This window comes from Acromyrmex echinatior, chromosome 2 (assembly GCF_024713525.1).
Source record: "Acromyrmex echinatior isolate Ae372 chromosome 2, ASM2471352v2, whole genome shotgun sequence".
Classification (NCBI taxonomy): domain Eukaryota; kingdom Metazoa; phylum Arthropoda; class Insecta; order Hymenoptera; family Formicidae; genus Acromyrmex; species Acromyrmex echinatior.
The window spans coordinates 12,361,168-12,382,876 of NC_141853.1; the positions used below are offsets into that span (position 1 = coordinate 12,361,168).

The window sequence follows — 21,709 nt, forward strand, 5'->3', positions numbered from 1 at the left end:
ACGGCTCGTTATTCCCTGTTGCCCGTACCTATTGTGTTTAAGCTTTAATAGGCGCATAACAAGAATCTCTTTTCGTGTTTCGTCGCGAGATGGCAGGCGATCCGTAGCGGATCACGGGTGGGCACAGCCGGGGTTCGAGGGGGCTGTCTATCCGAGTCCGATATCCACGATATCCTCGGTCCGCACCTCCGGCCTAAGGGTGGGTCTGTTCTTCCTGCGGGAGGGGTCGCGTACGAGCGCGGCCGCGGCGAACCTGTGGCGAATCGGCGTCGTGAGCATCGCTTCGAGTCGCCGTCTCGCGCCGTACTCTCGGGACAGGACGGGAAGTGGCGTGGAGGAAGGGCGGCTCCGCGTGAAAGATCGTCCGCTGATCGCTCGCGTGTCCCGGGGACAAACGGGAGGTGACGGAAGGACGACGACGATTGAAAGCGGATGAAACGCGGCGCTCACCGCGCGCTTCTTCCTTGACTCCCCGCTCTCGCTTGCATATCAAGAAAGAGTGAGAGGAAGAGAGAGAGAGAGAGAGAGAAAAAAAGAAGGGAAGAGCGATAGGGAGACAGACACGCACCAGCCCCCCCGGCACGTAGGTACGCTCCAGTCGTTCATGGCTGCTGCTCGGGGTGGGGGAAAACAAGCCGTCTAACGACGTAAGATCCCAAAAGCTCTTTATGCAGGAATATGTCAAGTTTAAAAATTGGTAAGTCCAATACACGGTCGACCGGCGCGCGCGCGCGTCCGTCCATCTGTCCATCTGTCTGTTCGCTTCGCTTCTTGTGCTTCTCGCAAGTCGCACGGTTCGTAAGCGCGAAGCTTGTGTCGTCTCCTCCTCGATTATTTCTCCTTTTCGCAAGGTAGAAGAGAAACAGAGAAGGAGAAGTAGAGAACCACGGTTGCTTGTTAGTTGAGTCAGTGTCGCTTCGGCCAGTCAATTTTCTCTTGGTAATACCTCGCCGACCTCGCCATCGCCGGTGGTTTTCCAATTCGCCGGTGCTCTCACTAAGTTCGCTAACACGGTGTGAATCACGATTGATTGTGCGCACAGATACGACACCGGGCATTTCTCATACACATAACATAACACACGGCGGGATTCGTCCTCGTGTTTCTCGCCGAGATGTTTCGCTCGCTTTTCGTAGCTTTTCATTAGATTATGTTTGTTACTTGCGCGAGATGTACCGTACCGGAAGGAGAGAATTCGAATTGACGTGACCAGTTTTATTTAAAGTGCCTTCAACTTCGAGGAACTCGCATTTGCATCTCTTATGTTTTACGCGAAATTGAATCGTAAGTTTTGGTGGAGCACAATTGCATCGGTGCAGATCGTCGCTCAAGAATGACGTTTGATTGATCCTTTAGAATTTGGATCACACGTCACTTTGGACACTCTCCTTCCTCTCAGAATGCGGAGGGATCTTTCACAGATAAGATACAGGATAGAAAAGCAGGGAAAAATTTTAATATTATTGCATATTAATATTATTGCGTACATTTTATTTGACGAAAATGAATTTCTGTCGAGCCTTTATTTGATTAGGAGAATTAAATTACTAGATTGATACAGATAATACGTCTTTTCTCTTAGCTATACTGATAAATATATTGAATATATTATATAATATATATAACTGATATTTCTAGTATATTTCTCGCACCATTTGTTAATTATTAGTTTAAGTAGGACATTTCTTTATGTCTATTGCATGAATATACATTTGTATTAGCATCTCTCATGGTAGATTATGCATTGTCTATAGAACAGTATTATTATATTAGCATAACCGTCACTCAATTCAAATAATGTGATAAACAGTATGATGATCATACAGATCACTGATTTATATACATTGCTTATAACAGTTTCCAACTAGTTTATAATGTTATTATTTACATGGCATTGAGTCGCTTGTATTTATAGTTTATAAATAGTTTTGTTACAGCATATTTATCATGATAGTATTATTTCAGTTATAGAATATATTGCATGTTTATAAAAGAATAAAAGTTTTAGAAAAGTAGATGCATGCCATAGAGTGAATCTTCAACGTATATCCGTATTATTTCATTTTTTTTACCATAATGTCTTTGATTCTTTGTATAACTTTAAACTCATTATTCAAAATTATATACTGACATGAATGTCATTATTGTAATAAGTATCTTGCACAGTTAAAATAAAATGACTGTTATTATGAACTTTCTTAGAAACTTTGTAATTTTTTGAAAGTCGCAAATATTCTGGGATACATAATGCACTCTATGACATGCGTAGCTCTTTAAGTACTATAATAAAAATGAAGTTTTATACTCTGATAATCTCGTGCTAATGATCGTTTATTTTGTTTTCCCCCAAAGTGTTGGTAATGCACTTGCTTGCGCTACCCTTGAGAACGATGGATTCTGACCAAAGAAATCAGCAGGTGCATCAGCACTGAACAAAAAAAAAAGCAAAAACTAAATAATGAATGCCTGCTGCACTCACGCCGTCAACTCTGTACAAGCAGACTTAAAAGATTTGTTGAAGTAGTACGTGAGCAGCTACTCACGCCACACTCAGCTGTACATACAAAATCTAAATACATATATATTGTGGTACATATATATGTATTTATTTTTACGCACATGGCAGCCATGAAGCATGGTACGTTTTATTTTTGTACGCTTTGCTTTGTATGTAAATTTTTCTTTTGATTCACAAATCTCGATGACGTTTTCATCAGGTCCACATGAGTATTACTTTGATCATAACTTGTTCTTGTGTACTTTGATAAATTTTATTGTACATTTCTCGGTTCCTCGAGAATATTGGGGATTTTTATTTTCGTATTATCTTTGACATTCGATCTCAAATTGGATTGCTGCGTTAATAATAGATTTTGCATTGATTGTGATTTGTTGCGTAAATTATTGAAGTATATTGTAATTTGTGTGATGAAGAAGAACAGTAAGTTTGGTTCTGTATGTCTTATTATCATTATTATGTCTTATCAAAAATAGTACATGAACCTGATGATCTTGTATAATTTTATTTTAAATTATAACGATAAACTTTCTGGATATTCAAAAATTATAGAAATCAGAGTTGGAAATTGATAGTTCATAAATCATAGCAGTGCTTGTAATAAATATCATGTACATATTACTAAACGATCATTAAACAAACATTAATAAAAGTGAAATAGTTTAACGTAATCATTTCTTACGCACCTTTATTACGTGTACATACAATGTACAATGATAATAATCATGATACATTTCAGGCAAGACGAGTCAAGACGACGTATGTTACGTTGTCGCCAAATATGATTATGGGGCACAAGGTGCCCAAGAGCTAGATTTACGTAAGAATGATCGTTATTTGCTGCTGGATGATTCAAAGCATTGGTGGCGAGTGCAGAGCGCGAGAGGACAGGCGGGCTATGTACCAAGCAACTATGTTAAGAAGGAGAAGCCCTCGTTATTCGATAGTATTAAGAAGAAGGTCAAAAAGGGCTCTGGCTCTAAGACCCTACCATCCAGTAACTCGCCGTCCCGGGCGGTCGAATCCCCCATTATGGCGCGACGTCTGCCGGCCGATCCGAGTGAGGCGATCGGTACCGCAGTCGTCAAATACAATTATCAGGCGCAGCAGGCGGACGAGCTGTCCCTCGTGAAGGGCACCAGGATTCTGATACTCGAGAAGAGCAATGATGGCTGGTGGCGGGGTCAGAGCGGCACTCAGGCCGGCTGGTTTCCATCAAATTACACCCAGGAGGAAGGCGATGCCGACGATACGCTTCATACATATGCGATGGCCGAGAATGTGCTCGACATTGTGGTGGCTCTCTATTCGTTCTCGTCTAACAACGATCAAGAGCTATCGTTTGAAAAGGGCGATCGCCTCGAGATCCTCGATCGTCCACCGGCGGATCCCGAGTGGTATAAGGCGAGAAACAGTCAGGGACAGGTCGGACTGGTACCGCGCAATTATCTCCAGGAGCTCAGCGAGTATTTGACACAACCATACCGTGAGCGTGGTATGACTAGTAGCGAGATCAGCCAGGGGGATTCTCTCGAACGGAGGCCGGATCCTGGCGATCGACCGCATCTCGTCGGTAAGCCTTGGTACTACGGTAGTATTACGCGCTCGCAATGCGACACGTTGCTCAATCAACACGGCCACGACGGAGATTTTCTAATCAGGGATAGTGAAACCAATGTGAGTATAACAACTATCGTCACGATTAAATCGGAACCTCGTTCTTAATCGGCTTTAACAAATTTCCGACGAGATGCAATCAGTTATTTTGTATTTTTTATCCAAGTTTTATACTTGAAGATTTCTGCATAGCTCTTGTTCTTATTTACTCATATATATATATAATTTCTGCTTGTATTTCAATAAAATTCGCATATCTCCAACATTTGATTATAACTCCAAAAATTTGCTCATTCAGTTCGCAATTAATTTAACGAAGTGAGTATAGCGAGAATGATGTTATTGCTCATCGCTCTAATTATTGTCAATTTTTAGATGGGCGACTATTCGGTATCCTTGAAAGCACCGGGACGTAACAAGCACTTTAGGGTACACGTGGAAGGAGCGCTATACTGCATTGGTCAGAGGAAGTTCCACACGTTAGATCAGCTTGTAGATCATTATCAGAGGGCCCCAATCTACACCAATAAACAGGGAGAGAAGTTGTACTTGGTGCGCCCACTACCAAAAGGCAATGCCAGTAGCAACGGTTGCTAGATGAATTCGTGCCATGAAGAAGGAGACAGTCCATGCGCTTTCAGATGTATCGCTAAGATACGCGACGCCTGCCTAGTAATATCAATATCACTCATCTCGTACGTTTATACAATATCAATTAATATAATTGGTCTACTCATATATTAGTGTTTCTCGATTGTTTTCACCATTTATACAGTGAAATATAATTTATTACTCTAAGTGAATCGGTAACTCGTATTACACTCCTCGGAGCTTCCAGATTACTCAGCAAACGAACAAAGAAACATTAATACGGCAGCTACGTGAACTAATTGACACAAGGCTTATCTTTATATTCATATTATAATTGTAAAACGCGAACCGACTGTTATTACGATTAATAATATATTACAACTGCATATAATATAGACTGCAAGTGTAATGATCAAGTAATAATTAATTATCATGCAATTATGAACGATTAAGTGGATCTCTACTCTAGAGCTATTGGTATTGAATTATAACAAAGACTAAGTGTTCATTTGTGATTTTGTATTTATATTAGAAGTTTTTAAGTAAATAAACCGTATTTAAGTGTGCATAAGACAAAATGTATCCTCTTAACTTGTTTTCTTAACTTTCCTCTATTTTCAATAATAGGTACAATATTGATACGTATGCATTTAGAATTGTTACGCTACAATAAACTTTTTATTTCTTTTCCAACTAAACACATCGTCATTACTACGTTGAAGAATTAGTTTTTTAGATACATGTATGTTGTTAAGAAAAATAAATGAAAAAAAAAAAAATTTCTCATATAAAAATTAACGCCAAGAAGTTGGAAGTATCGCCAAGTAATATTCACGATTAGTAACAAATATTAATCTTTATTAACGTGTATATTATATATTCATAAATAAAAGTATTATTCTTTTTTATTTATATAGATATGAGATTGGTGCTCCTGGGGATAAAAGTTAATGGCACTAATTGCCAATAAGGTCACGTATATAACAATTTGCCTAAATCTAAATAAATTTTAATTCGCATTATTTGTTCGTAACTCCATTGAAAGGTTATGCGTACATAATCATAAGAAGGGATTGTTTGAATTCCTTGTCATGTTACTTACTCCCGTGCCCACCTGTAACGATGATTAACGACAAATGAACAAAATTTATCGAGGAACAAATTTGCCGAATTCATTCACAGAGAATTCAAACAAAATTATGATTTACCATGAATGGATTTGCATGATATGCTGGTACTGTCGGTTGCCATACTTTGTTCGCTAACGGCGTCATGAGTTGACTTAATTGGAGTACGTCTCCGTTACTAGGTGTGCCAATGCCTATCCATTGCGAATCTGAAAGTTTAATCTTTTCAGTATTAGACTGAACACTAACCATTATTGCAAACTAAAATTACTGACGGTAAATATAAATACAATTTCTACTGTTTATATCACTACTAACACTCCTCCTCCCCCTTATTGATTTTTTTTTAATTTTGAAAAGATCAAAACAAATACATATAATACTAATAAAAAATAATTTGAAAAATAATTGCGTTATATGAAAGTTAGTAGCTATATTTTTTAAGAATTTTAGTTTAGAAATGAATTTTCTCATATCTTACCATTATTTACAGGAAACTGAGTCGATTTAAACGGATTTGCGGGGTTGTACAGAGAGCTATCGACGGATTGAGTATTATTGTTGACTATGTTCGCAGACGGTCGCCATAAATCACCACCCGTGAACGGGTTTGAGATGACGTGTGTTTGATTATTTACTCCTATACTCCATGTAGCATTTGGTGCTGCAATTGAGAATTTTATATCCTCTGAATGCTTCCTCTTAATAGAGCGACAAGAGTATAATTAATCGGCGCTTTGTTCCAAACTTGCAAGTTAGCAATATTCACCATTTGAATTATTTGCATTCCATGTAGATGCAGATAAGGTTCCAGTTGTCTCTTCTTTCAATTGCGTTTGCTTCATCAATGAGTCTAAGTCTTTAAGTGCCGCGTAACGATCTTCCGAGGGTGGCGCGTGTATCCCATTCATGTTCATCGTGGCGTTTCCACCGACCTGATTAAACATTGCGGACGTTTCCATACCTCAATAATAAAATTGTTCATTATAAGACAAGCGTTGTTACAATTTCGACATTCTAACGTAAAAGAGACAGAGACACTCCGATACCGCTACTCACTCTTCGAGTTATTGAAGACTGGATTATTGTCAAAATTAGCGAAGAACGGCTGTGGTGCGATCGTCTGTTGACCGATCGGTGCCGTCGTCGTCGGGCAGAAGGGATCAGGAACTTTGCTAAAGTCGGCGACGAAGTCCGTCGAGAAATTGTTGGAATTGTTTAATGCATCCGTGCTCGGCTTCTGGCTGACCGGTGCGGGCAACGTCGTGGATGTTCCCGAGTTCGGTACCCTCGGAATGCTGCTCGTGGACTGTGACTTTGGCTGTGTCGTTACCGTATTTTGATTTGCGATTGACGGGTCCAGATAATATCTTTTAAGCTCGTACTTGGCGCTCATCAGATCCTTCATCTTTTGTTCGTCCTTAGTATCCAAGTTCTGTGGGGAGTTTGAGTTCATCAGGCCCAACCATATTCTTCTGCAGTACTCGTTGCCATGCTCCTTTATGAAGTCTATCTCATCCTGGGTGAACGTCGCCATAGAAATGGACTTTACCCTGTGTGGTGGAGTCAGGCCTCGTCTGGAAATGCAACACGAGGGTTTGTAGATCAGGATTTTGATTCATTGACGCAGAAATCGGATTGATAGAGCAGACAGGAAAATCTTGCTTATCGTGACGTGAGTTATGTAAACACGCACTTATAGTTTCAGTTTTAAAAAATATAAGTATCGTAATATCATTTCCACAAAAACATTAGCTCACCGGCGATAATAGAGAAATTTATCTTAAGGTCTGTTCTTTTCGAAAGATATTCTAACTGGTGTATATTGGTGCAGTAAGTTGGAGTGCACTATTAAGATACTTATTAAGACGATATTGTATTAGCGTACACCAATTCAAAATATTCATCAAAAAACAGAGCTCTCGTAAATATATTTACAGTTCCTCATAGTTGAACAAATTATCATCATTGCGATATCTTTTTCACAAAAATATTTACAATAATTAGCTGATCAGTGGTAACAGAGAAATATCCGTTATCTTGTATTTTGGAAACTGAGCGTTTCTATGCTCTTATCAATTTGAAATTATTTGTTAAAAAATGAGAAACAAGAACGAGAAAGAGAGAGGAGAGAAATTCGCGGAAAATCAATGAGTGCTTAGCCATTGTAATTACGTCATACAGATATTCCATTTTTCAAATCGCGGCTCGCTCTGGAATGGAGGGACTTTCGTCCCTCGGCTTATACCCGTACGTCAATCGTTAAGTTTCCGTGACGAATAATAACGAGGCTCGCGTGTTAGTAATACGTCATATAGGTTTGCGAATACAGTACAGCGAGATTTAAAAATCCGCACGTGCGCGCGTGTGCAGTGCAATGCGACGCGGAGCGGTGCAATGCGACTTGACCGATTAAAGAGCGCGAGTCGATAATCGGTACTTCGCGTATCACGCGTCAGCGATTGCAGTTTCCTGGGAAGGAAACAAGAGAAATATATAGATAGATAGATAAATAGATAGATAGATAGATAGATAGATAGATAGATAGATAGATAGATAGATAGATAGATAGATAAATGGATAGATAGACAGACAGATAGATAGATATATATATATATATATATAGAGAGAGAGAGAGAGAGAGAGAGAAAGAGAGAAAACCAAAAGAAAAAAGAGAAATGAGGGAAAAAGGGACGAGAATAAAAAATGCATTTCTTTTTCTTTAGCGGTAACATTTTGCACGTAACATTTTGACCAATGATAACTAGAACTGCGCACAAAGAAAACGTCGACGTCGACGTCGCTGATAGCGCTAACTTCCTGGCCGTGGACACCGACGTTTTAACGCGATGACTCATTTGGAGTCCGTGCGCGAGAGCGCACAGTCTCTCGCTCGCTTTCTCTCCCTCTCTCTCTCTCTCTCTCTCTTTCCCTCTTTCTCTCTTCTTTCTCTTCGCATCGAAACGCTTACGAAGACGACTGGAAGAAGCCTGTACACGTGTACGTCGCCCGAAGCGATTTTCACGCGGAGGCTGCGTCCCACATAAAAGGACATTTCTGAGGATAACGGCGTTGTGTTCACCAGGACCATCTGCCCACTCGGCGGTCACGCGGCACGGATTTTCTCTTTCTATTTATAGTCGTCACACGAATCATGGTCAAAACTAGGATTTGGAGCGGGGTAGAGACGGCTATTCGCGATGATCGCGATACCATCGATCGTGGTAGCGCACTTGCTGACCTCGCCGTGTTCCGAGTTCCGATTCGCAGGGCTGACCGTTGTCATGCCCTTCTCTGACAATGAAACCGTTTCGAGGGTGATCTGCGAGTGTCTTAGGTTCTCCTAGATTCGCATCCGAGACGATGATTGTATGACATTTGCCCAATGTCACGTCTCGGGGACAGAGGACGGGGAGGAGGGGAGGGGAGGGGACGAGAAGGGCATACTTAACAGCGGTTAAGCTGCACGCGATCGAGGAAACATCGACGAGGTCGGGGAAGTAGAGGGGAGGAGAGAGGGGGAGAAAGAGAGAGAGAGAGAGAGAGAGAAAAAGAGAAAGAGACGGCGATGAACAGAGAATTTATTGGAGCCGGAGCTACTTACAGCATACCAGAGCAAGAGGTGCAGACGAACGAACCGATCGTCATGTTGACGTAAGTCGGCCCGCGCTGGTTGCAATCGAAGCATTCCTTGTTGCCCGGCTGCGAGACCAATTCGCGGAGCGTCTTCAAGTTCCTCTCGTCCTGTTTCCTCTTTGTGGACGCCATCCCGTCTGCGTGGGTATACACTATACGCGCGCTCGCGCGCGGCGGCAATGAGTTTGCACTGGTTTGCTGTTTGCGCCTCGAGACAACCTCGAGATGAACGGCCTTACCCAGGTCGTCGAGCTCAGTCGACTACTCGAGCCACTCGAGCTACTCGAGCCTCGAGCTTGCTCGAGCTATGTCGAACGCGGGCGCGATCCCTAGGTTCCAAGGATTGTACTGGATTGTACGAACCACCTATCACGCCGCGCCTACAAAACTGACTGCGATGCGCAATGCTGCTGCATTCACTCTCTTTCTCTCTTTCATTCTTCCTTCTCACTTGCTCGCTCGCTCTTACTCCTTTTCCTTCCCTCACTTCGGCAGTTCGGCAATTGACAAGTATTTTGACAAGCAAGGATACGCGAGATATCCAATGGAAGCGTGCGGATCCTAGGGATTGTTTAAGACGCCATTTTCGTTCCTAGGAAACGAATCTTCTCATTGGATGTCGAATGGAGTGTGAAATCCACGTTAGAGGAGTCAGCTGTATTTATATGTGCATACGTCACAGCCAGAGGGCGACTTCGATTAAAATCCGATAAATTTAATTGGCATTTAAATCGATCCGTGGAATTGTTTAATTACAGCAAAATCTTTAGCTAGATTAATTATACAGTATTGAGTTAAATTCATGAAGACTATTGTATAGATACTTTACACATAAGTTAAACGTACATATATTGATAACGCAATGCTATCATCGCGTATATCGCAAAACTGCATTTTTTCTACGCGGTTGTCGCCCGCGTGAATAAACCTGAAACAAATAACAATTAATGATGTACAATTCTAACTTTAATCTTGGTTAAACTTACTTTTTATCCTGTTATAGATCTAACAATCAGAAAAAGATAAAGATTGAGTAAGTAAGACCGAGATTAAAAAGCTGAGTAATCTGTTTACTTATTCGACACACGAGTCTATGTCGTTTCTATCAATCGTTTAATGTATAAATTTAATTTTGGTTCAAGCTCTTCATCCTTTTCTAGTTTTAAGAATTAAAAAAGAGATGAAAAGTTGAATCGAGATTGAAGTTATCTATCTTGGTAGAAACGGACATTAATTCAAATTTTTTAAGTCATGCGAATTCAATAGAAAGAGCTACAAGAACTGTGTTTTCCAAAATTCACTGCTAATGTCAAAAATCTTATATATGTATAGTGCATCTAGCAAATGAGAATGGATTAAAATGGATTGAAATTTTTTTTCTATACGAATGTGTATTTTAAATAGCGAATACTTTTTTTTAGATTTAATTGGATTCAATTGGATGCAATTGGAATGAAAAACTACATTTCCTATTCAAAATTTTGAATTGAACAGTATTCGCAATGTGTGTGCACAGAAAAAATTAATGTTATTTTTAAATTGAAAGGCATAGAGAGACTCCATGCAATTCCTATAAATGAATAAAAATGCATTCAGGATTGAAAAGCATTCATTTTAACATTCGTGAATCCATATTTCTGAAAATTTGAATCCATTTCAATTCATTTCAATCCATTCTCGTTTGCTGGGCAGTGAACTATATAAATTTTCAGTACTCATAGTGAAAACGAAACGCAGCTTATATAGATTTTTAGCTGGCAGTGAATTTTGGAACACAGTCAAGATCGATCGTTTTTTAAATTTATTTACTTGTACTTTTTGTACTCAGCATCTTCGCATATTTTCAATATCTGAATAATTTGTCTCTTTTTAAGTACAAAAAATTTGGAAGATTTCAAGCAACATAAACAGTAGACCTCTTGTCGATAATATCATCGATTTTATATCGGCACATGTATTCTTTCGAATTTCTTCAATTTTTATTTAATAATTTATGTATATTTGTATTACCAAATGTACAAATAATAAATTACATAATACGTAAAACATTCAATACAATTCTCCAACAGATGTTCTAAGAAGGTCTAGATGACATCCTTATCAGTCGATAGGCATCTTCAGGACATTTATACTTGAGGAATTATGTATTGTATGAACAGATAATTAATTAACTTAGGTACACATATCTATATTATATATATGTGTGTGTGTGTGTGTGTGTGTGTGTGTGTGTGTATATACAAATAAATATATAAAAAAATAATTATTGTAAGAATAACAAAATAGAAAACCAAATAACGAATAAAGAATAACAAAAAAGGTTAAAGAAGCCAAGTACACAAAATATAATATATACCACGCATTCCATCTTAATACAAAAAAAAGAATAGGCATTGTTAAATTGACGCTCTTACGCATGCGCAGAATTTCTCTCGATCGATGGAAGCACGTACGAAATAAATTCGAATCTACTTCGATCTTGCTGATCATAGTGATCGTGACTAACTCATATACTCATTTGCTAGAAGCTGTTGCGAATAGATTCCACATTCTTTTTCTGATCTGATTAGTTTTTCGTTGTAATTTGGAGATATAATGGGGTCATCATTTTGGGGTAAGATGATTTGCTTCTCAATTGTAAATACTAATAAAATCCATGAATATTGTGGCGAAATGTCTCATCCAACCAACGTCGTTATTCATATTACAGCGCTGACTTTACAACCGGGAAATAAATACTCGCAATACGTGAATGAGTCCTTTTGTATAACTATGGCAAGTTTGGATATCACACATGCTAGTAAGACACAACTTCTGAACTCTTTCGTGAAACTTCGTGATGGCATACCTGAAACTCATCCCCGTAAACTCCATTAATTCCTGCCTCTGTCTTGACATATCTTTACGCTTTCGTGTACATGTAAAATAGTCAGATACAATATGTGGCGCACTATATATTAATTATTAATATTTATATATTAATTATATATTATATATTATTACATATTAATTCTAATATATAATAACATATAATATATAATTATATATTAATTTTAACGCTACATTTTAACAGAGAGAAGTATTACAAGTTGTTCAGTAGATCAAGATTAAGATTAGATGTGCGTTGTATCATGTGTTTTATTTACATAGTGAATGTATCCTGCGTCTGAGAGTTGTTTACGTGCCTGAAAATCGCGCGCGCATTACCTTCTTTGCAGGTGACAAACCGATACAAGTAATGATGACTTATGAGCAGACAAGATTTTTGCTTTGTACTTTACACAAAGATAAACCATGGCAAGTTCAACTCGACGTTCTTGTGCAAAAGAAAACTGTTGTAACCCTTTCATGCGATGGTGAAAGTTACGTTTATCTAATTGGACATTATAAAATTGATTTGATAAAAATTCCATTTAACCCAAACTGGATAACAACTTTATCTTGGCACATCTTAGACGAAAAAATAAATGAACTAAAAAATAAAGGAACTTCTCCAGAAGAATTAACTGAATATTTGAATAAATATACAACAGTAAAAATCGTGGAAAAATGGATAGTTACACCATACTCTATTAAAAAGAAACAAATCCAAAAAGATAGAGAACTTGTTCAAGTTCCAAACTTAAAAAAAAAAAGTTTTGTGAAAGATAACAACAGAACGAAAAAAGCAAAGTGCGTAAAGTCATTATTTCATTGCAATGAAAATATTAATTTTAATAATGTTTCTTCTGAGAATTCTTCTGAGATTTCGTCTGAGGAATCTTCTGAGAGTTTTTCTAAGGATTCTTTTATGGAAAGTAATGACGATGTTGAAAAAAATGATAAAGAAAATAAGTCAATATATCATTTTAGATCAAAAAATAGACAGAAAAATGAAAGAAAAAATGAAAATAAGATGATGCAAAAAAGAAAGAAAGAATCTAAAAAGCAAGAAATAAAAGAGAAACAACAGAAAGCTAAAGTAATCGAGAAAAAATCGAAGGAAAATCCTAATAAAACAAAAAAGAATAGCAAGCAGCAAGCTGAAAGAATTATAAAGGATGGTGTAAAAATGCGAGAGTTAAGACCTGGTACTGGCAAAATCGCAGAAGTGGGCAAATATGTCACAATCTTTTATGTAGCTTATATGAAGACCGGACAAATATTGGAAGAATTTGATCGATTTGAAAATCTTGGTTTTAGATTTAAACTCGGTGCAGGATTCGTGATCAAGGGCTTGGATGTAGGAATAATTGGAATGAAAATTGATGAAAAACGTCGTCTTATAATGCCACCCAATATGGCGTATGTGTAGCATTCTTACTTATGCTTTTTACTCATATATTCCAATCCGTTTCGCATTGAGTCAGTTTCATAATTTAAAAAAAATTTCTTTATTCAAGTACAATGTCCGATCACAGTTTGAAAACGTATAAACGTATTAGTGCTATATTTTTTTTACAGATATGGAGATGAAGGTTATGGACTCAAAGTTCCACCTAATTTAACAGTTATATATGATGTTGAACTTAAGAAAGTCGAATAAGTGTCAATAATTTATATATTGATGACTAACTTATGAATAGTCTAAGAATTTTTTAAATGAATTTCACAACTGCTACCTTATGAATATGACATTTTTTATCTTGTATTTTAATCAGAGACTCTTAAATTTTCGACATGTTTTTCTTTATTTGATACTTATATATGATATACTTATAAAACTTGAGTAAATTTTAATAATTTAAATATTTATGAATAATTTAAGGAACTTTTTTAACTTCATGATTGTTTATTTGTCTCATTAGAATGTAAATCAATTTTTTTTGTATTTGAAACAGAAGGTTTGAACTCGATATGCTCTTTATTTCATACTTGTTATAAGTGAAATTAAATTCATCAAAAGTCGAGTTATTAATTAACCTTACAACTGCTATCTTATTAGAATATATAGTCTTTTTTTATCTAATGTTTGATATATGCTTATGGGAAATGTTTTTTTAGAGAATTAAGTAAATAAAATGGAAAAGTTTTTATATAAAATTGATATACATATATAATTTTAATATTTCATGTGATTTAATATTAAATTATAATATGTATAATATATATATAATCATTCACAGATGGTAGAAAGATGAAGACATATATATATATATATATATATATATATATATATATGTCTATATATATATATATATATATATATGTCTATATATATATATATATGTCTATGATATATTTATGTAATATGTATATATATATATATATATATATATATATATACACATATTACATAAATCTTCTGATCTTTTTATTTAAAAACTTTATAGTTTAAAGTTTATTGCAAATGATTTTTAGAGTGAATCTTTCAAAGTTTTAGATTTAAGTTTATTATGAAAAAGAGGATAAGGTATCGTTTATAAGAATAATTCAGAATAAATAGTTATAATTATTAATTGACGAATTTCAAAAGAGAGATAATGTTTTGATAATTCTATAAAAATGTCTGTGAATAGATTATGTAATAATTTGAACATTAAATTTACAATTTATGAATATTTCATAAATTAGCACATCTCTATAGTACAATTATATTCTATTATACTAACTGTATTCTATAATGTAATTATACTTTTCCTATGGTCTTTCATACATAATAAAATCGAGAGCTCGATGATTGAAACGTAAATTTAATTGAAATATTACGTTGTATAAACATATATATGATACAAATATAATATCAAGTTATAAATTTAATATCATAGGTTGATTAGCATTATTGGAGTTTAGTATTAAGAATTAAGAAAACTGTTTGTAAATAAAAGCATTGCTATACTATGTTGTTTTAATATTTTGACATGCACATTCCTTAAAATTTTGTAGCTTCAAATCATAAATTAAATTAAAATAATATTAGAGTAAAATGATAAGAGAACATTTATATATATATATTATATATTTATTCTATTATACATAAGATAATTCCATTTAACAAATCTTGACATGTTCATGTATGTATAACAAAAAGACCCTTACAAACCACATAGCTAATCTTTATGATTTAATGTGTTTTATTACGTTGACATCAAATATCATCATATACAGAGAACATACATAATTCGATTAACTAAAACAACAGATTATCTTATTTTTAGTTGAATACAGATCGATCAATGTCTTAAGTGCGATTTGTAATTGTGTCAATAGAATATATTTAAATTATTAACTTTTGATTGTTTAACAAAAATGTAAATGTTGAATTAACCCATGTCAATTGAGCAAACTGCATATCCTAAGGAAAAGCAACTCGGCTGTTCTTCATTCATTTTTTTTTACCGCATCACCTTTATCTTTCCATGATAGGGTACATGTCCCATTTTTGCATTCCTTTATCAAATCTGGACATAGCTGATCTCCTTTGACCTCCTGTCCTTTATTTCTCAATTGCCACCACTTGATCAATAACGGTTGTATAAGGAACCTCCATATTATTAGGATTATAGGAACCGCGAAGCATGGCACGCACACCATTCTAACTTATTTTTATAATCTAAAATTATAGAGAAGCAATTTTCAGAGAAAGAGAGAGAGAGAGAGAGAGAGAGAGAGAGAGAGAGAGAGAGAGAGAGAGAGAGAGAGAGAGAGAGAGAGAGAGAGAAATGTCAAATGTTCATCTCAAATCTGCAGCTTCATAGATCGCACAATCAATCATTTTATTTCTTATCATTACTGTGTTTGCTACGTACGTTCACTTTCAAAGGTGCGGAAAGCAGGATGATTCTCTCTTACCTCGAGAAAAGGAATATCGAGCCTCCACGAGATAACAATCGGATAAATGTGAGAGAGATCGATATGAGCATAACCTGGACGAGAACGTAGAGTAAAAAAATCTGGAATGTTCTTGACGGATACAGAAAATATGTCGATAAGAATATTAAGAACAGATATTATCATGTATCGAGCTAGAAATCACTGGGAGAGATGATTACTTGGAATGTTGACTCGTCCCTCTAATTTTAATGTTTCATCCCTTCGACAATTTGCTCGATCTGTCACTCGCGATCGTAATACACAACAAACATAAACCAACACATACACAGAAGTACACGACACATATCCATTATTCGACTTCCTTCGCCTGTCGTTCGCAGCGCCGCGCCAAGCGCGATTAGCTTGAACTCTTGGAGTGTGCTTGGACTAGTGTCAAATTGACGCGCGCAAGTTACTAGCTAGTTTTGGAATGGCTCCGACTAAACTCTGATTAACTTGATTAAAGAATAATTTGTCAAGCAACATTTGTATTTTCTTAATTTAGAATTATATCTGTTATTTAAAATATGGAAAACAAAAAGATTGGATCAAAAACGATAAAAATTTATTTAGTCAGAAATTTTAGTAAGCAATTCAATAACATACTGAATTAATAATCGATAATTAATTTTATTAAGTAATATTTTATTAACGTGGATTATTATTTTTTATTGCTTAACTCTATTGGTCTGTTCGAGTTTATTTGATTCAAAATGTAATTTATCTTCTTACTAATATTTTATTTAAAAAATTTTATTCCATTAACTCCGTTTATTAATGTAAAATATATTTTCTATGTAAATATATTTTCTATAAAATTTATTTTTTATTTTATCAGAGCTTTAAATCACATTGGTCCAAATGATATGATCATACAATAAATTTGAACAAACCAGCATCCCAAAGTTAACATATACAGTTTAAAGACAACGAATTGTACATTTTCACTTCGAGCACTTCTGCTACGAATTAATCGCCCGATTATGTTAATTAGAGTTGTTTAGTCGAAGTCGTCCTTGTTCTACATAAGTACCCGTTTCTTTCTGCGCGACATCAATCAACTGGTAACGCTATTCGCACCTGTCCTTATGAGAAGTCTAATTTATCCATATTTAACACGATCATGATGCGCTATACGATATTTAACATTATACGCATGCAAAAGAACATGGTCACAGCCATATATCGTGATTGCAGGATCTTCTTCGTGTTTCATTACATTTAAGTGTATACACACATATATATATATTAGGTGTTGGAATTAATTCGTAGCGTTTTTTAATGAAAGAATGTTATTTATTTCACATGAGCATTAAAAAATACATTAATGAAAGTACTTCCCATCACTTGTAAAACGCTACGAATTAATTCCAACACCTAATATATATATATATATATATATATATATATATATATGCATATATTTTTTAAATAAGGCACTGAAAATAGCCATATATAGTATATAATGGAACGAGAGAATTCGTATCGCAAAATGTTTGTGGTAAGAGCTATATCGAAGTGTTTAAAATGTTCCAGACGTCAATTCGACTAATCAGTTCCTTTAATTTCACGAGGAAAAGCATTATAAGCCGAATAAATATTAATTAGATTATGCATAAGTTCTTTTGACTCTTACATGCTTCCAAACACCTTACGACCCCTCGTTACAGATAACGAGACGACGACGACGCTCAACACGAAGAAAACTAGACCGAAGAGAGTGGTCAGGGCTCTGCACCATTGCCGCTTCCGTTTCGCTCTCGCAATCGTCCGGCCTAAACGCTCGACCTGTGTCACGTCGAGCGTGAAATCAAAATCCTCGCCCAAGCCTCCAGCTAAGCGATGGTTCCAGTTGTTCGCGCTCAACGAAGCAATTGTTCCTTCGGTTACAGACGACCCGACGTCGCTGCATACTAGCTGCTGAAATAATATGTTCCTCCATACAGCTATGACTGTATATATTATACACTTGCTGAACATTGATTAAAACGTATTTATGTCCGTTTCCACCAAAATGTAGATTAATATATTTTAATCCACGTTCAATTTTTCATTTTTTTTTCTAATTTTTAGAATTAAAAAAAGATAAAGAGAAAGATAAATTAAGATAAAAGATTTAATCTACGTTGATGGAAACAACTAATCAAACAACGTAAATTCGAAGAGTCTTTCGAAGAAGCTATACGCTAATCGAAGAAGCTATACGAAACTAGTACTCACCGAATATTTGGACTCTGTTGCGCAAGGTTTCTTTCTCGCGAGGCTGGACTTGTTTCTCATATCGCTGTCGCCTTCACGTCTCGTCGTCCTGTCATTCTTGAGCGACGGCGCGGATCGCGCCGAGTTGTACTCGTAGAGGCAACGAGGACTGACACAAAGTTTTGAGTTGATTGGATTCACTTTCGACGGTACGTTCTTCACGCAGCTCGGCGATACCGTTGGATTCTTATCACTGAACGCCCAGGATGGGCAAATATACTCGTACACGTTGTCGTTCCTCGTGCCAATCTCTAAGGAAACAATGCGCGATATATCGCGCAAGATATCTTCCGGTGGCGCCGTAACATTGCCGTCTATCACAGAATTGAGAGTTTGGGATAATTCGAGCAGCACCTCATGAGCTTTCGATGATATCAGCTGCGGCTGCGATGGCGAATACTTATACGTGCAACCGCATACGTGGCATGTATAAATACCTGTTACGATAAAAGAAAAATGTTAACGTGCGATAAACGAGATTTTTGTAAAGTGAAAGTGAACTATACAGCGTGAAATCGTCACTAATTCCGTTTATACCTTCATAACCGCCTGCACTGCGATCCTCGGTATGATGATAGATGATGGAAGGCCAAATCGGCCGTGGTATCGCTTCGCTCTCGTGAATCACCGCTAGGCTACCGTACGATGGATCTCTCGTTGACGCTGATGCATAATAAGAGTACGAGCCGGCTGACAACGGCGGTGAATGACTCGAATAACCGGAGCTCGTCGACGTTCTGTAATATCTTCGTGGATTATTGCGCGACGCCGTTGACTTGCTGCCTGCGATACCGCTCACGAATTTAGAAATTTCTATGTCTGCCAAATCCGATCTTATCCTGGAAAATTATATTCCGTCGAGTATAATGGACACATGTGATAAATACATACACACACATATATATATATATATATATCATTGAATATTTCTATAAAATTGGAAAAAAGTAGGTATGTCGCGTTTCTCGTATAAAATTTAATTTCGAATAAAAAGTACAACTTCCATTTTTATATTAATCGAGAATTTTATTAATTGAGAAAATCATCATTCGGTTTCAATTCGGCCGCGTTTAGTAGAATTTATTTTGCAATTGTTGGAAATTTTTCTCGCATTGATTGGATTATAGATAAGGACTGATATAATTTTCAATTTTTAAAATTTTTCTCAAGATAATGTAATATAATTGAAGACTTGTATACCATTCGATGTCGTACGTAGGTTCGATCGTAGGTGACGCGGCATAAACACGCTTAATATCGACTTCTGCACCTTCAGGATCGATCCGACTCCTGACTCCAGGGTCTCCAGGATCGCGCGGGATCGCTGCTCGCCTCGCTACGCCGGCACTCGGACGCATCCCCCGACGGCACTCGGTGGCATTCGGACTTCGGACACTACCGGACGCTACCGCAGAGATCGGACGTAAGCTCGTCCAAAGCCAGCTGCTGGAACCATCGCTGCATGCTCAATCATCAGCTGCGCTTTTGTCATCGACGGACCACGTGGATTCCTATGGGCCATAGCGATCGGTCTCTTCTGCCTCTTATCGAAAGCGAATCGCGCTTTATGTATCAATTTATTCAGCCGTTATTGAATCTATCTAATAATCTCAATTATCCCCCGCAATTCTTCGCGGTCTCGCTCGCGTAAAGTAGCCACGGTAGTGTCGTTGCGCGTGGCTTAGCGCCGAACCTACGTCACTACCGTCTCTATACACGTTTACTTCACCAAACGATCTTATCGAATGCATGTATGTGATCCACGGATGATCCACGTTTCAAGGTCGCTTTCACATTCGTTGTGTTCACGTAAGAAATCGGCCAGTGTAAAACGCCTATTACGTATTATTCGAGACGTGTCGAACGAGCGAACGTTAATGGAGGTCATCGTCGTTCTTTTTCTTCGAGCTTACGTTATTGCAAACTTTATTTGACGTCCTCCTCTCGATTCTCCTCCGCGTGACGTAGTTATCGGTATCCTCGGCACGAGCGAGCCTCTGAGAGACTCCTCTCCGCGGCGTCGCCGTGTCAAATTTCGACAACGTGACGTACGAGGCGAAGAGAAAGCGGATATGCGAGAATAGCTTTCGAATTAGGTCAACTTGAGTAATGGAAAGCGCCCTTTGTGTTTGTTGCATTAAATTCCGCTGCGCGTGTCATTCATATACTCGTATATATATATATATATATATATATATATATATATATATATATATATATATATATACCACGATATGATGCCCAATTATTCACCAGCCACTCGGTATTTTTCGGAGCCAATCCTCAAAGTATCACGATTTCGGGAAATCGATCGGTCGTTTGCTGATCAACGTTCGATGAGCATTTAGCATTGGTGAGCATTACCTCATAACGCAAGAGATACGTATATCCGTAATGTATGTACGTAATTACCTAGGAGACATGTAGATCAGTGTGCACGTTGCAACGTTCGATCGTTGTACATTCCATCATCAGCAGCCAGACGGCCAGTCGGGCCAGGTAGTAGTCAACCACTTTCACATCAGCACGGCACGTTCGCCAATGTTTACGTATATTAACACCGTGCACCCTAAAATATCGGATAATGTTAATATAAAAGCTTCGTAATAGTAGAATAGTCTTCATATATACCCAGCAAACGAGAATGGATTGAAATGAATTGAAATGAATACAGATTTTCAGAAATATTGATTCACGAATGTTAAAATGAAAGCTTTTCAATCCTGAATGTATTTTTATTCATTTACAGGAATTGCATGCAGCATATCTCTATGCTTTTCAATCTAAAAATAATATTAGCTTTTTCTGTGCACACACATTGTGAATACTGTTCAATTCAAAATTTTGAATAGGAAATGAAGTTTTTCAATGCATGTTTTTCAATCCAATTGCATCCAATTGAATCCAATTAAATAAAAAAAAATATTCGCTATTTAAAATACGCATTTGGATAGAAAAAAATTTTAATCCATTTTAATCCATTCTCGTTTGCTGGATACATCGATATAACTGACTTTCAACGAATTCGAATTATCTCTGCAAAAATTAATGTGATTACTTTCACAACAATTTTTCCTGTGTAACTTCGTCGACTCATACCCGTTTCTTATACGAATGTAGATTAACTTTCGCGTTATCAGCATGATTTTTCTAATTCTGAGAATTTAAA

The 21,709-nt window shown here is 36.8% G+C and overlaps 4 protein-coding genes and 1 long non-coding RNA gene across 8 annotated transcripts; 2 read left to right on the forward strand and 3 right to left on the reverse strand.

Moving 5' to 3' along the window:
- Positions 1–95: 95 nt before the first annotated feature.
- Positions 96–5,304, forward strand: dock (SH2/SH3 adaptor protein dock). 2 transcript variants are annotated; one of them, XM_011067263.2, is made up of 4 exons: positions 1,023–1,284; positions 2,353–2,638; positions 3,258–4,195; positions 4,511–5,304. In XM_011067263.2, the coding sequence occupies exons 2-4, from the start codon at positions 2,620–2,622 to the stop codon at positions 4,730–4,732; spliced, it is 1,179 nt and encodes a 392-aa protein (XP_011065565.1). In that variant the 5' UTR covers positions 1,023–1,284; positions 2,353–2,619; the 3' UTR covers positions 4,733–5,304. The 2 variants fall into 2 exon arrangements, with proteins under 2 accessions (XP_011065566.1, XP_011065565.1); XM_011067264.2 differs by lacking the exons at positions 1,023–1,284; positions 2,353–2,638 and adding an exon at positions 96–697.
- Positions 5,305–5,563: 259 nt separating this feature from the next.
- On the reverse strand, positions 5,564–9,860 carry drongo (Arf GTPase activating protein drongo). Of its 2 annotated transcripts, none has more exons than XM_011067266.2 (6): positions 9,458–9,860; positions 6,913–7,430; positions 6,623–6,817; positions 6,335–6,517; positions 5,935–6,062; positions 5,564–5,840 (listed from the first exon to the last, which is right to left on the reverse strand). In XM_011067266.2, exons 1-6 carry the CDS (start codon positions 9,619–9,621, stop codon positions 5,787–5,789), a joined length of 1,242 nt encoding a protein of 413 aa, XP_011065568.1. In that variant the 5' UTR covers positions 9,622–9,860; the 3' UTR covers positions 5,564–5,786. The 2 variants fall into 2 exon arrangements, with proteins under 2 accessions (XP_011065568.1, XP_011065569.1); XM_011067267.2 differs by having other exon boundaries at positions 9,465–9,606.
- A 175-nt stretch (positions 9,861–10,035) lies between these two features.
- Fkbp39 (FK506-binding protein 39kD) lies at positions 10,036–14,445 on the forward strand. The gene is made up of 4 exons (XM_087402534.1): positions 10,036–12,103; positions 12,200–12,289; positions 12,708–13,773; positions 13,933–14,445. The coding sequence occupies exons 1-4, from the start codon at positions 12,085–12,087 to the stop codon at positions 14,012–14,014; spliced, it is 1,257 nt and encodes a 418-aa protein (XP_087258660.1). The 5' UTR covers positions 10,036–12,084; the 3' UTR covers positions 14,015–14,445.
- A 1,546-nt stretch (positions 14,446–15,991) lies between these two features.
- On the reverse strand, positions 15,992–16,666 carry LOC147910501 (uncharacterized). Its single transcript, XR_015544110.1, has 3 exons — positions 16,461–16,666; positions 16,261–16,371; positions 15,992–16,021 (listed from the first exon to the last, which is right to left on the reverse strand). It is a non-coding gene; the product is annotated as an uncharacterized LOC147910501 (long non-coding RNA).
- Positions 16,667–17,671: 1,005 nt separating this feature from the next.
- Positions 17,672–20,462, reverse strand: LOC105152810 (hypothetical protein). Of its 2 annotated transcripts, none has more exons than XM_011067269.2 (4): positions 19,741–20,462; positions 19,078–19,379; positions 18,502–18,977; positions 17,672–18,198 (listed from the first exon to the last, which is right to left on the reverse strand). In XM_011067269.2, the coding sequence occupies exons 1-4, from the start codon at positions 19,896–19,898 to the stop codon at positions 17,914–17,916; spliced, it is 1,221 nt and encodes a 406-aa protein (XP_011065571.1). In that variant the 5' UTR covers positions 19,899–20,462; the 3' UTR covers positions 17,672–17,913. The 2 variants fall into 2 exon arrangements, with proteins under 2 accessions (XP_011065571.1, XP_011065570.1); XM_011067268.2 differs by having other exon boundaries at positions 17,672–18,201.
- Between the last annotated feature and the right edge of the window lie 1,247 nt (positions 20,463–21,709).

Coding starts and splice junctions, on each gene's coding strand:
- dock (XM_011067264.2), top strand. Junction 4,196..4,510: donor TCAGGGATAGTGAAACCAAT/GTGAGTATAACA, acceptor GTCAATTTTTAG/ATGGGCGACTATTCGGTATC.
- drongo (XM_011067266.2), bottom strand. CDS start 9,621: ATGGCGTCCACAAAGAGGAAACAGGACGAGAGGAACTTGAAGACGCTC. Junction 6,063..6,334: donor TCAGTTTCCTGTAAATAATG/GTAAGATATGAG, acceptor TTAAACTTTCAG/ATTCGCAATGGATAGGCATT. Junction 5,841..5,934: donor ATCATGCAAATCCATTCATG/GTAAATCATAAT, acceptor TCATCGTTACAG/GTGGGCACGGGAGTAAGTAA.
- Fkbp39 (XM_087402534.1), top strand. Junction 12,290..12,707: donor TTTGGATATCACACATGCTA/GTAAGACACAAC, acceptor CCTTCTTTGCAG/GTGACAAACCGATACAAGTA. Junction 13,774..13,932: donor ATAATGCCACCCAATATGGC/GTATGTGTAGCA, acceptor TTTTTTTTACAG/ATATGGAGATGAAGGTTATG.
- LOC105152810 (XM_011067268.2), bottom strand. CDS start 19,898: ATGCGTCCGAGTGCCGGCGTAGCGAGGCGAGCAGCGATCCCGCGCGAT. Junction 19,380..19,740: donor CCTACGTACGACATCGAATG/GTATACAAGTCT, acceptor ATAATTTTCCAG/GATAAGATCGGATTTGGCAG. Junction 18,202..18,501: donor CAACAGAGTCCAAATATTCG/GTGAGTACTAGT, acceptor ATATTATTTCAG/CAGCTAGTATGCAGCGACGT.